Source organism: Rhinopithecus bieti, unplaced genomic scaffold (assembly GCF_001698545.2).
Source record: "Rhinopithecus bieti isolate Rb0 unplaced genomic scaffold, ASM169854v2 scaffold_20101, whole genome shotgun sequence".
Classification (NCBI taxonomy): domain Eukaryota; kingdom Metazoa; phylum Chordata; class Mammalia; order Primates; family Cercopithecidae; genus Rhinopithecus; species Rhinopithecus bieti.
The window spans coordinates 3385352-3402123 of NW_016810242.1; the positions used below are offsets into that span (position 1 = coordinate 3385352).

Sequence of the window (16772 nt, forward strand, 5' to 3'; positions counted from 1 at the left end):
GGGAGGCTGAGGCAGGAGAATGGCGTAAACCCGGGAGGCGGAGTTTGCAGTGAGCTGAGATCTGGCCACTGCACTCCAGCCTGGGTGACAGAGCGAGACTCCTTCTCAAAAAAAAGATTTAAAAGACAGTTTTATCTCCAGAGCAGTCACTCCTTGTCTACTATGTAGAAATAATTGTCATCTCTCCCCTCAGTATTCCCCATCTCAGTTGCTCAAGGAAGAAACCTGAAGTCTTAGTACTTCTGCAGACTTCGTTTTTAGCTTACGTCGCATGAGTCCAATTCTTGACAAAGTCCTGTCTGCCTCCAGAATGTCTTGAATCACTATCATTTTTTTCCATATCCACTGACAGTGCCCTGGTTTAGGGAACATTACCTTTCTCTTGAAGGACCATAGTATCATCTTAACTATTTCCTCAGTCTTCCCCTGACTCAATCTATTCGTTTTTTGTTTTTTGTTTTTTTTGGTTTCTATGTTAAGATTTTATTGAAGATATGCATGTACCATGTTTAAGAGGTCAAATATTTGTGTAAGAGAACAAAATACAGCAAAACCCTAACTCAGTTATTCTCATCTTTCCAACCTCGATCCTGGAGCCCCACTCCCACCCAGATATCTTAGCTGTTTCTCCTCTGAGGAATTTATGTCTGTTTTTCACATAGTAGATCTAAATCTTTACTTTTCCTTGATTTTTTTATTTTAAATATGATACATTGACTCTTTACTATAGAAGATGATTTCACTGTCTTATATTCTCTCCTCCCCAGTTATATAATTCACTTCTCCTTCTTTTGCACATACAGTTATATCACAGTTTTGACTAACTATATTCTTTACAATTGAACTGTGATGATTTACTCAAATTTTGTTTTCTTTGAGCTAAAACGTACTTTAGTTTTCTTTGTATCCATCACTAAATTTCTGCCAGAAGTGAATGTACTGAATGTCTCTTCTTAATATTTCCAAACACATAAGGAATTTTTTTTTTTTTCACTTTCAGAGACAGATGTCTGTTGGAATTTCTGTCCTCTTGCTCCTTTCTTGACTCTTGTTCTTAAAGGTCTGCTTGTAGCTTTGCCCCAGAATCTCCCATTGCTGTTAATCAGAGGATTCCCAGTATTTTTTTTTTTTTTTCTATTGTGGCTCTTCAGTTTCCTGGGTCTCATATCTTCCTTTTTCTTTGTTTGCTAGTTTGTTATGATAGAGCACATACTCTACTAGTTCTCTGAGAGTAGGTACATAGAAGGCACATTCTCTGAGATGTTCATGTCTGAAAATTTCTGTAGTCTACTTTCAAACTTAATTGATATTCGTGTTGGATATAGAATTCTAGAAAACTGAATTCTTCAAAATTGAAGGCATTGCTTCAGTTGTCTTTTAACTTCCAGTGCTGCTATTAAGATATCTGATGCCTTCTGATCCCTTTTTTCCTATATGTGCTATTTTTGTTGTTGTTTTGTGTTTGAATCTTTGATCAGTTTTCTCTGTTTCCTCTTAAAATTCCTGTTATTCAGATGTTGACTCTTACAGTCTTCAAATTAGCATAAAAACATTTTACTGCTATCATTAACTTTTTGTTTAAAAGATTTAGTCACCTTTATTTCACAACTCTTCTACTGACTTTCAAATTTATCCTACATTTTTTATTTCTGAAAGCTCTATTTTGTTCTCTGAATATTTCTTTTTATATATCCTCCTGTTTTTGCTTAATGGGTACAATGTCTTTTTTCATATATTAAAAAATAATTATATGGTTTTGGCTTCTTCTTTTCTCAGTTTTCTTTGTTCCCTGCCCTAACTCGACTTCTTCTGTTTTCTGCCCTAACTCTACTTCCTCAGAGTTCTTTTTCTTTCTTCTTGTGGTTTCTCTCTCTCCCTGTCTATTGTTGTATTATAGAGGTTTGTTAACCTGTTTCGGACCTTGGGCCCATCCGGCAGACTGAAGCCTGTGGAACGCTAACGCTTCTTTAAAAGGAAATCAGTTCTATTAAAATATACTTATCAAAATATTTTTTAAAGCTGGTATACAGCAATGCATGTGCTTCTTTGTTAATGTGGTAAAATCTAGAGGCCAGTCTTAAATACTACCATATCTGGGTGTGATGATTCATGCCTGTAATCAGTACTTTGAAAGGCTGAGGCAGGAGAATTGCTTCAGCATAGGACTTCCAAACCAGTCTGGCCAACATAGTGAGACCCTGTCTCTACAAAAAATAAAAACAAAATTAGTCAAGTATGGTGGTACACACATTTAGCCCCAGCTACTTGGAAGGCTGAGGTGGAAGAATTGCTTGAGCCAGGGAGATCGAAGTTGTAGCGAACTGTAATCCTACCAGTATATTCCAGTCTGGGCAACAGAGGAAGACCCTGTCTCAAAAAAATAAAACAACTACCGTAAGTTTGAAGTAGTGATGAGTGTAAATGATATTTGTAAAGTATCTGCATCAACTGTAATGTGATATGAAAATATCAGTGATTTTGATTGGTAACTACGTCACATGCATTGCCAATACCACTGTAATCTGTAGCCTACATTTATAACTAAAAGGACTGTCTTATTTCAGTTAGAGGTTAGTGTAAAATGAATTTTAATTTTTTTTATACAAGTTTGTGGGCCCTTCGTATTCTGTCAACAGGCACTTTGGGGGATCATGATCCATTTTATTAAAGGTTTCTTCAAATGTCTGGAGTGATCGACTGTTAGCTCAAAGAGTGAGATACTAGAAAACTGATTGGAAGCTCTGGGCGAATGAATAGAGCTTGCCAACTAGTAGTCTTCACTGTATGTTGTGGGATGCTCATCTTCATCTGTGGATCTTTTCCTCTTGGGATTCAAATCTTTTCAGAGAAGAATCCACCAATATTCTGCCTGTGGAATGTAAATTTGCCTGTGTTTTCAGTCATTGTGCTCTCTTACGTCCTGCTAATCAAATTTGCTTCTGTGATTTAACTGAATGGATATAAAATTACGTATGTTCCCATTAAATAAAGTGATTCTAGAAAAGAACACAAACTGTCTTTAATGTTTTGAAAGCCTTAATCTGGCAAGAAAACTGGGCTATTACTAATATTTAATTTTCACCTTAATTTTCCAGGAGCTTTCAAGTTGTGGATGGAATAAAAAAGAAAAATACAGTTCTGCACCAAATGCAGTTGCCTTCACAAGAAGATTCAATCATGTGAGTTTATAAATTTTGATACTGTATCTGAAATTCAGTTCCTCAAGATATACTTTTTCCTTAAGAAATAATTTAACTTTTTACATCAGTTCTGGAATATTTTCAGCCAGTATCTCTCAAGTATTGTCTCTGTGCATGATCTCTGTTTTTTTTTCTCTGTAATTCCTGTTGAAAATTTATTGGAACTTGACGTTCTTTCCTACTTATCTCTTACCTTACATATTTTCTATCTTTGTTTTTATCCTCCATTCTGAGTGATTTCCTCAGATCTACATTTCAGTTCACTGATTGTCTTCAGGTGTGTTTTATCTGTTTCAAATCTGTATGCTTTTACACCAGCCATGCTCTTTTCTTATTTTTATTTTATTTTTAAAATTTATAAATTTTCAATATAGTTTCTGTGTTATTATTGGAACTTCTTGGGGTACTACTACTCTATTTGTGCTCATTCTTAAAGTGGTTTTTTCAAAGATACATAATGAATTTTGTATCTTTGGCTTGAAAGCTCGTGTCTGAGCTTTATCCATGAGAATTTTGCTGCTGCCTCAATTGAGGGAATACATATTCTAAGAGGATTTTTGTTTGCTTTTGCTCATAACCAGGGCTGTCGCAGACCTGGGACTGTTTTTTATGTTTATTGTTGTGCTTGGGGCATCTTTGTACTTCTCTGTAGTAAAAATTTAAATACCAAATCCAGTTAAAGGCAGCCTATAGTTAACAAATTCTTCTTTTAAAATTAAATTAATTTTTTCTTTTTTCAGAGACAGGGCCTCTATCTGTCACCTAAACTGGAGTACAGTGGTGCAGTCATAGCTCACTGCAACCTCAAATTCTTGGGCTCAACCAGTCCTCCCGACTCAGCCTCTCAGGGAGCTAGGACTACAGGCATGCACCACTACGCCAGACTAACTTAAAAAGATTATTTTGTGGAGATGAGGTCTCACTATGTTGCCCAAGCTGGTCTCGAACTCCTGGCCTCAAGCGATCCTCCTGCCTCAGCCTTTCAAGGCACTGTGATTGTAAGCATAAGCCACCATGCCCAGTCTACAAATTCTTATGAAAGAGTTTTTCTTTTTTTCTCCTTGACCACCCAGAGCCTACATTATTATAGATCAAGGGAATTAAAAAATAAGTGAATTGTTTTAGTCTACCTTTTCACTGAGATTGTAGACCTTTGAGTAGCATTAGATAGAAATGGAGGAGTGGAGAGGTGTGAGGCCTTGTATTATGTCTTTGAAGGGGCATTAAGTCCCAAGCCCCTGTGTCACTGAGATAGGAAATCCTCCACGGGCAGCTGCAGTACCCACTCTTGTAACCACTGCTTTGCTTTTATTTCCTTATTTGTTTTTGATCTCTAGAGGAAATCCTTTATTTTTCTTCCCATTCAGAATACATTAAAAAAACAAAGTTTGTTATATGTAACCCAGCAATTTTAGGGGCTTATAGCAAAAATATTTTTTCTTGTGAGTCCAGTAATTTTATGAAACCGTGTCTTGGTGTTGGTTATTCTGGGTTAGCGTTCTTAAATGTGGTTGGCTTTAACAGACTGTCATTTGGGGAGCATGTACACTTAGCCTTCCAGTATAGGGGTCTCGGGGTGGCTGGATTTATTACATAGTAGCTTAGGGCTCTCCAAGAGAATGTTCCAGCAATCAAGACAGGAGCTGCATAGTCTTTTATGACCTCGTCCTGGAAGTTAGTGTCACTTTCACTAATACTTTCTTCATCAAAGCAGTCACAAGCCTGCTCAGATTCAGTAAGAAGTGATACACGTCCTAACTTTGGATGAGAGAGTGACAAAGAATGTTTGCTTAAAAGCACCATAGACAAATTGTCTAAGCCAGGTGCAGTGGCAAGTGCCTGTAGTTCCAGCTACTGGGAGGCTGAGACAAGAAAATCACTTGAGCCCAAGAGTTCAAGACCAGCTTGGGCAACATACTGAGACCTCGTCTTAAAAAAAAAAACAAAAAAACAAATTGTGTTGGCCAGGTGTAGTGGCTCATGCCTGTAATCCCAGCACTTTGGGAGGCAGAGGCTGGTGGATCACTTGAGCTCAGGAGTTTGAGACCAGCTTGGGCAACATGGCAAAACCCTGTCTCAACTTAAAAAAATACAGAAATTGGCTGGGCATGGTGGCTAACACCTGTAATCTCAGCTACTTAGGAGGCTGAGGCAGGAGAATCACTTGAGCCTGGGAGACAGAGGTTGCAGTTAGCCGAGATCACCCCACTACACTCCAGCCTGGGCAACAGAACAAGACTCTGTCTCCAAAACAAAACAAATCACCATAATATTTGTCTTAAAATTTGCCTGATGTTAAATTTAATTAAATTGGTGAACATACGCTTTAGATTTGAATTTGTAGTTGATATTTGCTAAGGTTATTAAGATTCCCATAGCATAACTTTTTTTTTTTTTTTTTTGGAGTAAACCTTGTTAGAATTGGGGAGGATTATTACTCTTAGTAGCCCAAGTATAGTAACAAGTATTAAGGTGACTTTGTAAAATATGTATACTTTATATTTACATATATATTTGTAAAATATATGTAAAATACATACATAATGACATTTGTTTACAGATGAAAATTGCAAGTAAAATCTGAAATATTTCTCATTAAAGATGTGAAGAAATATGAGGCAGTGGCGTTATTTTTTGCACAATAATTTCAAACTATATTCTGTATTTAGATTTGTATAAGTGAACCAACGTACAGTGCTTTGACTTTGTTTTCATAGTACATGAATTAAAGTGTATTACGTGGACATATTGTGTCATATAATAAGCAAACTGTTCAGAGTAGAGCATTTTAGTATTATATCTAATCTGCCTTCTAATAAATTAGTTTTAATTATTTTTTAAATCAAGATGGTTTTATTTGAAAGCATTACAAAATTTTTGAAATGCAGTTTTAATCTTAGAATGTTAACTTAGATATATATTTTTTTCTTTTGATATTTTGTTTTATTTACACCAAGAAAACCCTACTTGGGAATCTTCACTTATTATTCTACTCAATCTAAATAAACGGTCATGTAGAATTACACAGCCACAGAAGAACCTGCTATAAGTAGCATCTTTTACAATGTTTAATTTTAGAGCCTACCTAATTCTGCCAAAATTTTAGAATACAGCAAAAAAAAACCTTACAAATTAAAATTATAGTGATATTTATCTAAAATTTTTATTTACAGGTAAGCTTTTGGGTTGTTAGAGAGATNAATCTTAGAATGTTAACTTAGATATATATTTTTTTCTTTTGATATTTTGTTTTATTTACACCAAGAAAACCCTACTTGGGAATCTTCACTTATTATTCTACTCAATCTAAATAAACGGTCATGTAGAATTACACAGCCACAGAAGAACCTGCTATAAGTAGCATCTTTTACAATGTTTAATTTTAGAGCCTACCTAATTCTGCCAAAAATTTTTAGAATACAGCAAAAAAAAACCTTACAAATTAAAAATTATAGTGATATTTATCTAAAATTTTTATTTACAGGTAAGCTTTTGGGTTGTTAGAGAGATTCTTCATGCTCAAACATTAAAATTAGAGCAGAAGTTTTGAGCCACTATATTAAAACTGCTAAGGTAAGAAAACTTGTGTTTTATTTTGAGTTCAACCATTCATAAATATTTGTAAGTGAATAAATATTCATGATGCTTTATTCACTGTTTACCGATACTGGAAAAATAAGGTTCATTTATATAAGTCAGTTTTTAAAATTGGATGCCTACTTTCTCTGCCTTTTTCTTTATTCTTCCTGTTTTCCTGCCCTTTCTTTTATTCTTCCTCCCACTCTCTGAGTAACTGAATTATGTGATCTGTTTTACTGAATAAGTAGACAAAGGTTGGATTACGGTAAAGTATGATATTTATAAAATACTGGACTATTTTGCAGGTGATGAGGAAAGCCATAAGGATTAAGTAGGAGAATACTACTTCACTTCCCAAGTGAACCATGTGAAGAATAAGACTTTATTTTTAAGAGAATGGTATATGTGATGTTGCCACATTGTTAACTGAACAGTTATTGTGTGACATAGATAATAAATACAGCAAGAGAAATGGAGCATGGATTTCAAAGGTAGTTGGAAATTAGAAGGGCGAGACAGGATATTCTACAAAGGATACCAAGATTTTATTAAAACTTGTAACAACTCTGAATTTAGTTGTAGGGGCAGAAAGGGGGAGTGAGCTCTTCATGAAGGGTCAAGGCTGGCAGCCATATAACAAAAGACAGGTTAATGAGAGAAAAGCATAGCGGATTTATTACATGTGCATAGGAGTCATACAAAGCATAAACTCAAAGCAGGGCCAAATGGTTGATGCCTAAATATCTTCTTCACTGGGGAGAAGAGAGTTTTTGGGGAGGAGGTGCATAAGAGTAAGTGATTTTCAGGGAAAATGAATGAGCCCAGAGAACAAAGTCCTGAGACCAAGTTTCCCTGAGCTCTGGGAGAGGTGGCATTACAGGTTATGGGAGAGCAAAGGGAGAAAAACATATTAAGCAAAGACAGATACCTCAAGGAAATATCTCAGATAATCTCAGAGCTACCCTCAGAAAGAATAGTTGGGGTAGCCTATGGTTGAGTGGTTGAGTTAATCTTTCCTAGATCTAGACAAGGGAGAGGATGCTCAGAGAAAGCCTAGCTGTTCATTTCACCAATATAGATTCTACAGATGCGAATCTCCTCTACAAAAGGCAGCTTTTCAGGGCTATTTCTGTCTGTAGGCCCTCTGAATAGCCATCTCAAAATATGTCAAAGAAGTATATTTTAGGATATTTTTGGTTTCCCTTAAAGTTCACTAAAAAGTATGGTAATTGTAGCCACGTTCATTCGTTACTCTTGTAATAAATACATAACTTTCCTCACCTGTGAATGAAAGAAGACAGAATAAAATGAGGGTACTATGTTTACAATTATTATGAGTTATAACTCTTTCCTGTTTTCCTTAAGAACATGGGAGCAATTGTGTTCTAACATTCTGTGGCACTAGGTGGCAGAGCTAGCCTTCTACAATTTTGATATTTTGCAAAAGTGTCAAAATATTTTTTTAAATTTTTTTGTGATTATTTTTGGAAAAATTTTTTTTTTTTTTTTTTTTTTTTGGAGATGGAGTTGCACTCTGTGGCCCAGGCTGGAGTGCAGTGGCGGGATCTCGGCTCACTGCAAACTCTGCCTCCTGATTGTACAGGTCTACTGTACAATCTACTGATTGTAGATGTTAACCGCATCTACAAAATATCTTCATGGCAACACCTAGATTAGGGTTTGATTAAATAACTGATACTAATAGTCTAGCCAAGTTGACACATCAAACTTACCATCACATAGATACAGAAGAATGTAAGAATATTTAAAGTATCAAAAGAATGATAATGTGGATACCCATGCACCCACTGACCACTGGAAATTTTCATATACCTCTTCATATGCCACCTCCTTCCCTTCTACTACAGTGGGAACCATTGCTTTGAATTTTGTTTTTCTTTTACAGTATGTATGTTTCTGAATTATATATTGTTGCAAATACATGCCTTTGGATTTTGTTTAAATTGAATTATTCTATATTTATTTTTGTACTTTCATAACTCAGCAGCATTACTTAATGGTTTTGGGAGTAGTTCTGTTATAGAGTATCCTGTTTGTACATATCACAGATTATTCAGTGTACTTTGGATTATTTCCAGATTTTTGCTATTATAAGCCCTGCTGCCATAAGCATTCTTGTATGAGTCTCTTGGTGCTTATGTGACGATTGATGCCCTAGAAATACAGAGTTCGTACTAGCAGTGAAATTACTGAGGCTCTCTCTCTTTTGTTTAGACAGGATCTTGTTCTGTCTCCTGGGCTGAAGGCCAGTGGTGTAATCCCAACTCACTGCATCCTTGACCTCCTGGGCCCAGGCAGTCTTCCCACCTCAGCCTCCCAAGTAGTTGGGATTACAGGCATATGCCACCACCCCTGGCTAATTTCTGTTTTGTTGTTGTTGTTGTTTTGTAGAGACAAGGTCTCATTATGTTGCCCAGGCTGGTCTTGAACTCCTGTACCAAGTGATCCTCCCATGTTGGCCTCCCAAAGTGCTGGGATTACAAGTGCAAGCTACTGTACCCGGCCTCTCATCTCTTTAACTTTGTTATAGATAACCTCCAAACTGGTTACATTTATATATGCTCACTAGCAATGTATGAAGATGCCTGTTGCTCTACATCCATGTCACCATCTGATATTGTCAAAATTTTTCATTGTTGCCAATTCTGGTGGATGTGAAATGTATCTCGTTTTAGTTTTAATTGCCTTTCATTGAATCCAGTAGGAGTGAACATCTTTTTTTAAATTGGCCATTTAGGTTTTCTCTCTTGAAAGGTCTGTTTAAGATTTTTCAGCAGTTTTCTATTTTGGTATTGGTCTTTTATTGTGTGTGTGTGTGTGTGTGTGTGTGTGTGTGTGTGTGTGTGTGTGTGTGTGTGTGGTTTTTTGTTTTGTTTTTGTTTTTTTGAGTCTCACTGTGTCGCCCAGGCTGTAGTGCGGTGGTGCAGTCTTGGTTCACTGCACCCTCCACCTCCTGAGTTCATGTGATTCTCCTGCCTCAGCCTCCCAAGTAGCTGGGATTACAGGCTCACACCACCATGCCCAGTTAATTTTTGTACTTTTTTTTAGTAGGACGGAGTTTTGCCATGTTAGCTAGGCTGGTCTTGAGCTCCTGACCTCAGGTGATCTGCCCACCTCAGCCTCCCAAAGTGCTGGGATTACAGGCGTGAGCCACCGCACCTGGCAGTCTTTTATTGATTTTTATAGGAGTTCTTTATATAACTAGATGCTAGTTCTCATAAGCTTTGCGTGTATCTTCCTATTTGTGGCTTGTCTTATCACTTTTTTCATATTTTCTGATTTATATGTTCTTAATTTTGGTAGTCAGATTTACTGATCCTTAATTTCTGTCTTGGTCTGTTCCGGCTGCTGTAACACAAATACCATAAACTAGGTGGCTTGTAAAAACAAACATTTATAAACAATAAACATTCTAGGGAACTGTGAGAATTAAGTCCAATGTCAAGGTGTCAGCAGATTCAGTGTCTGGTAAGGGCCCATTTCTCATAAGGCCCTTTTATGTTACAACAAAGTTCCTTCAAGCACTTTCCCAAACAACATTTTCTCCGTACTGCCCTGCCAACACACCCCACTGCCACAGTATAGATGAACACTGTTCTGGGAGTTTATGTAAGTGGGATCCTACAGAAAGCTGTTGCTTGTGGTTGGCTACTCTTGCTTACCATGTTGTTGAGATTCATCCGCGTTGCATGTTATCTATAATTCTTTTATTGCGAAGTAGATTTCCAGTGTATGGATATTCCACAGTATATCATTTTCTTATTAATGCACATTTGTTTTTACTTTGGCTTTTATGAATAAAGCTGTTATGAACATTTTTGTGGAATATGCATTGAGTTTTCTTGTATTATACCTAGGAATGGTGGACTTGCTGGGTTATAGATTAGGAATATGTTTTAACTTTATTAGAAACTTCCAAATATTGTTATTTTCCAACATAACCCTGTTGGTTTTACCACTTTAAATTTAAGTCAGCAATAAGAGTCTTCCAGTTACTCCACACATCTTGCCAGTACTTGGTGTTTAATTTTTTTTTTAAATTTGGCCTTTCTTTTGGGTGTGTAGTAGTATCTTATTGTGGTTTTAATTTGTATTTTTCTGATTATAGTCATGGTTGAGTATCTTTTCATATGTATGTGGACCATTCAGATATTTTGTTTTGTGATACTATCTTTTCCAAATCTTTTGCCCATATTTTTAATAGGATTGTTTGTCTTACCAAGTTGTAGGGATTTTTTTTAATGTATTCTGAATACAAACCCTTTTCAGAAATATGTATTTTTTCCCAGTCTGTGACTTGCCTTTTTATTTTCTTAATGCTGTCTTTTGGTTAGTGAGCAGAACTGTTCAGTTTTGATGTAGTCCAATTTGTTATTTTTATCTTTGTGGTTAGTGTTTTTTGTGTCTTGTTTAATAAATCTTTTCCTAATCCAGGGTCATAAAGACGTTTTCCTTTGATCACTCCTAGAAGTATTATAGTTTGAAGTGGTTTTTTTTGGAGATGGAGTTTTGCTCCCGTCACCCACGCTGAGGCAGGAGAATCGCTTGAACCCGGGAGGCAGAGGTTGTGGTGAGCCAAGATCGCACCACTGCACTCCAGCCTGGGCAACAGAGACTCCGTCTCAATTTAAAAAAAAAAGAATATCTAATTGTGCTAATTCCATTCTTTTCTCTGTTTAACTGCTTTGACATTTTGGTTGGAAATTACTTGATCAAATATGTATAGGTATATTTCTGTTCCGTTGATTTATTTGTCTGTTCTTATTCTAATATCTCTTTGTCTTAATTACTATAGCTTTGTAGTAAGCCTTGAAATCTGATAATGTTCTAGATTTTTTTTCTTCTTCAAGATTGTCTTGGCTGTGCTATCTCCATTTTGTATCTGTAGAAATTTTAGAAGTAGCCTATCAATTTCTGCAACATGGCCTGCTTGCATTTTTGATTGAGGTTTTATTGAACTTATAGATCACTTTGGGAAGAATTGATAACAATATTAAGACTTTCAGTCCACAAACATGATATACCTTTGTTTAAGTTTTTTAAAATTTTTCTCGGCAGTACTTTATTTTCAGTGAAGCACTCTTGCATATTGCATATCATTATTTCTAGTAGACAGCCAATGTTCTGATATTATTGTAAATGTTTTTTCGTCTCATTTTCTAATTGTTTGGTACTACATATGCGATCGTGTTATCTGAAAATAAAGGCAGATTTGACTTCTTCCTTTCTGACTTTTCTACCTTTAAACATTGTATCTAAAAGAATGGTAGAGACTGGAGTAAATATTCTCTTCTCCCAAGGGTGGTTAAGCCCAATCCTCTGTGAGGGAACGAGAATGAGAAGCTGATTTTTCTGGCCGGGCATGGTGGCTCACGCTTGTAATCCTGTCACCCTGGGAGGCCAAGTTAGGCAGATCACCTCAGGTCAGGAGTTCGAGACCAGCTGGTCAACGTAGTGAAACCTTAAAAAATACAAAAATTAGCCATGCGTGGTGGAGCTCACCTGTAGTCCCAGCTACTCGGGAGAATCACTTGAACCTGGTAGGCGGAGGTTGCAGTGAGCCGAGAGCACGCCACTGCACTCCAGCCTGGGCAACAGAGCGAGACCACGTCTCAAAAAAGAAAAAAAAGAGAGAAACTGATTTTTCTGATCCCATTAGGAATTGAGGTGGATAGGGTTGAGTTTTAGCTTTAGATAGTTTCAAGTCACCTCTAGTCACAAATGACTCAGGGCAAAATCTGTACTTTGTATGGTACAGGCCCCTTGCTCTAGTAGGACCCTGGGATCTAAGTCCCAGAGATCCCTCTCTGCTTTCTAACCCAGATGTCAGCCTCCAGCACTGACACACAGTAAAGAAAGTTCCATTAGGAGTGAATCGGTGGACACAGAGCCAACTCTAGGTTTGAAACTCCTGCGGATTCTAGTCCGTTATACCAGCCCACAAGGTGGTAAAAGCACTGGTTTCTTCTTACTTTAGCAAAATCTGCCTATTGGAGGCTTCATCTTTGCCTTGCCTTGTAGAGATTCAGCATATGCCCTCAGGGGGAAAAAAACTGTTTAAAGGCTGTTGTTGTTTTTTTACTTTGGAATTTAGTTGTTTGTGTTCTTTGTGTCCACAACTCTCCAGTGTTTTTAATAAAATGGTTTTCTTTCTAAGTTTATCTATTTTGTTTTCTTGCCGTTATGGCTTTAGCAATGGTTTCTCATGTTCTACATCTGCTATTGGTAGCAGAAGCTACTAGTTCAGCGTGAGGTTTTTATCGTTTTTCTTTTTTTGTTTTTTTTTGAGACAGGGTCTTCCTGGGTTGCCCAGGCTGGAGTGCAGTGGCACAATCACGATTCATCGCAACCTCTGCCTCCTAGGCTTAAGCAGTCCTCCCATCTCAGCCTCCTGAGTAGCTGGGACTACAGGCACATGCCACCACGTGCCTGGTTAATTTCTGTGGTTGGTTTTTTTTTTTTTTTTTGTAGAGACAAGGTTTTGCCATGTTGCCCAGGCTGGTCTTGAACTCCTGGGCTCAAGCAGTCCACCTTCCTCAGCCTCTGGAAGTGCTGGGATTACAAGTGTGAGTCACCACGCCCGGCCTCTGTTTATTCTTACTATGAAGTAGTTATTTGGGCTATAAACTTCCATAACACCCCTCCCCTCTTCCCTTAGCACTAAGATTCAGAACAGGCATTGTTGCCTGGCAGTCTCTTGATGGTGGGTGAGGATTATTTCTATCCTGCCCTTACACTCAGGCTATGAGTCCTTCAGTGTCTCTGCTTTAGGCAGTGACTTTAGGCAATGAGAGTCTCTTATTGGAACCCCTACCACAGGTTAGGCAGGCCCTGGGCAATGTGTCCCCTGAAGCTTGGAAAGCTAACCAGATTTTCATATGTCCTCCAAGGGATTGCCAGCTTTGGCGTTCAGCTTACATCTCTGGATTCTCCTTCTCTTAGTTTTAGGGCCCTAAGTATTCTTAACTTTATTGCTAGCTTTACAGTGAATTTTCATAAGATGTGTTTCATATCTTACCCAGTATTTTAATTATTTTCATTGGAAGAGTAGGTCAAGGTGTCTAATTTGCCAGACTTCTGGTATGTAGCCTTTACTAAATTTTGAATCCATTCCCCCTCTTCAACTCCGCTGACACTGATGTATCAGATCCTTCTTATCATCTCTCACTGTAGTGTCTGAACTGATTCCCTTCCTGTATATGCCGCCTTCTGCTCCCTGATCTTTCAAAAATGTAGTACACATCCATAATATCTTACCCAAAGCATTTGGGGCCAGATATATTTAGGAATACACTTTTTTTTTTTTTACAGATTTTAGAAAGGTGGTGTATGTAGTTCATTTATCATCTGTGGCATTTTCATTGCAGTCACCTCCACCTCCTGCTTATGTAATACCTTGAAATCAAACACATTTAATATTTTTGGAGCAAAACATGTAATTATTCACCTTAAGTGAGATCAATAAAGTCTGTCATTAGCCTCTCATCAGGTTAGATTTTCCCGCCTAGTGAACTTGAGACCACACTTACCAAATAAACAAAACTTTGACTTTTCAGGTTTGAGATCTCAGAATTGCAGATAAAGGGTTGTGAACTGATGCGTGGCATTCAGTTATATCATTCTCAAATTTTAAAATTCTCCAGATCCTCCACTGGAGTTCTTACTGCTCATGAGAGTAAGTCTAGCCTCTAAAGAGGCTTCACATGTGAAAATGGCCCTTTCTGTTCTCTTCTTCTGATACTCTGATACTTCTGATACTCAGCTTCCAGACACCTTCATGCCTTTGTGCTTTTTGTATATTGTAGTCCCTCTTTCTCATAGCCCCTCACTCTCAAGTGTCATTTCTGGAAATCAGAATCTCTCAAAGTTAGAGACTGATTGCTGATTATTCTGTAGAACCCTACATATACTTTTATTTATAGAACGCTATATATACTTTTGTTCTAGAAATATGCAAATTGGATTTGTATTTGTTTTCATGTCTGTCTCACTAGACTGAAGCTTCTTGATAGGTCTTTTTCATTTTTGTATATGCTGTCTAATATGGTGCCTAGTATAATAAATACTTAAAATACATCCGTTGAATGGTTTCCCAGTTAGATCGTATAACCTTGTGTGAAGGTTTATATTATGTTTTGTGTTATTAATTTATTTTGTTTTTATTTGTTTTCTTCGGGCTTTCAATTAAATGCTCTATCCACAGCATTTTCTAGACCTGGGACTTACCTGGTAGTAAGATTAGGACAGTTGTAAAATGACTAATTTTTAGACAGGACTTGCGGGATGTAAGCGTCAGGTAGTATTTAAAAATCTGGGAAATCAGCAATAAATGTTGTGCAGATCTCATGGGAAAGTGCTGGAAACTAGTGTTAGGTAGGAGTTTTCTGCATGCAGACTGTAAAATCAGTGTCTCAGCGTCAATGAAGGAAAAAGGATCTGGGGATTTGGGTAGGAGGAAGCAGAAAATTGAGGAGGACTGTACTGTGAAAGGCAGGTTTCACCATTGCCGTGGAATAATGGGAGTACTGGATGGGAAACCAAATCAGAATCCTGGATGTTGACCCTTTCTTGAAACTTGAAACATAAAGCAGAGGCTTAGTAATAGTTCAGTATAAGGGAGACTGTTTACTAGAAACCAGCTTTCGTGATCATACCATGTAAACTTGATAATGAGGCATAACCTTGGTTTTCTTAATATATTACTCAGCTAGAAGTAGATTTATTCCCAGAGCTTGGGGACAGTGCCACAGTATAACATGTAAGTTCTGTTGTGTACCAAAGCAACTTAGTGTAAACATAGTGGGTACTCTAAAGACAGATCTTAGTAATGAAGGTAGTATATGCTGAACACTACCAGTTGCCAAGATTGTACTTGTTAGTCTAAATTTTTCTTGTATTCATGTTGTTTCTTTTTTATCCCTCTCCCCCATTTTTTTTTTATCTTCAGAAACTGTATGAGCTGAATAACCTTCATGCACTTATGGCAGTGGTTTCTGGCTTACAGAGTGCCCCAATTTTCAGGTTGACTAAAACATGGGCGGTGAGTAATATTCTTTAGTTAATGAAAGGTTAGATTTCCTGTGGAAAGGAAAGATGTATTCATTTTCTTTGTAATTCTTATTAAGGTCAATATAATGATAATCGATAAGGATTTTTAAATTGCTTTGTACTCTGTTCTTTGATACCTACCTTTTTTTTCCTTAAGCAGTGCACTGGGTATAAGGTAATTTTGGGGTGCAGTTTGGTGCTTGGTTTTGCTCCTTAGAGAATCATTTTGTTGGAACACTTTCAGTATCTTTGACAACGTAGTGTTTAATATTCAGCTGATGGGAAGGTATAAATACAAAAAAGTTGCATTTAATCATAAAGATTATGCTTTTGGAAAGTTTGAGGAATATCTAAATCGTAGGTTTCAAAAAAAATTTACTGATTTCAATTTCCATTATTAATCTTTTTCCTTAGGAATAATGGAAAACTTGATGATTAACATGGAATTATTTGCTATTGCTGCATATGCTGATACTATTATGTTAATCATATTTGGTTCTATTACTTACACAAGATCAGAGTATGAATTTTGACCTCTGCAAATTTGTGTATTTTCATATTTGAGTAACATGATACTGTACTCAATCTTTTCAGGTATTTTTCATTTAGATTTTATATAAATAAAATTTTATATTCAAATAAATTTATTCAGTACTATTCTTAAATGTTAAAGAGCAATAATTTTGTTTAGAATCTATTACATTTTGTACAAAGGATCAATGTGTTTTAAGGTCCTGTGCTAAAATCATGACTGACTTTTAAAACTTTTTTTATTACTAAAATATAACTGTTTTAATTAACAAAGGGCTGCTTTTGCTTTTATAGTATCTGAAGAGAGAGATGTTTCCCATGAAAACCAGTGTAGATTTCTATATTGGAAAACATTAGTATGGAAAAGCTTATGATCCTTTTATATTTCTTTTT

General features: G+C 36.7%; 1 protein-coding gene across 1 annotated transcript in view; it reads left to right on the top strand.

The window, feature by feature from the left end:
- The window catches only part of RALGPS2 (Ral GEF with PH domain and SH3 binding motif 2), a 152845-nt gene that overhangs the window by 80572 nt on the left and 55501 nt on the right, over positions 1–16772 (top strand). The window contains 4 exon segments of the mRNA XM_017891677.1: positions 3096–3179; positions 6685–6724; positions 6727–6773; positions 15748–15840. Coding sequence (XP_017747166.1) covers positions 3096–3179; positions 6685–6724; positions 6727–6773; positions 15748–15840 — 264 coding nt within the window.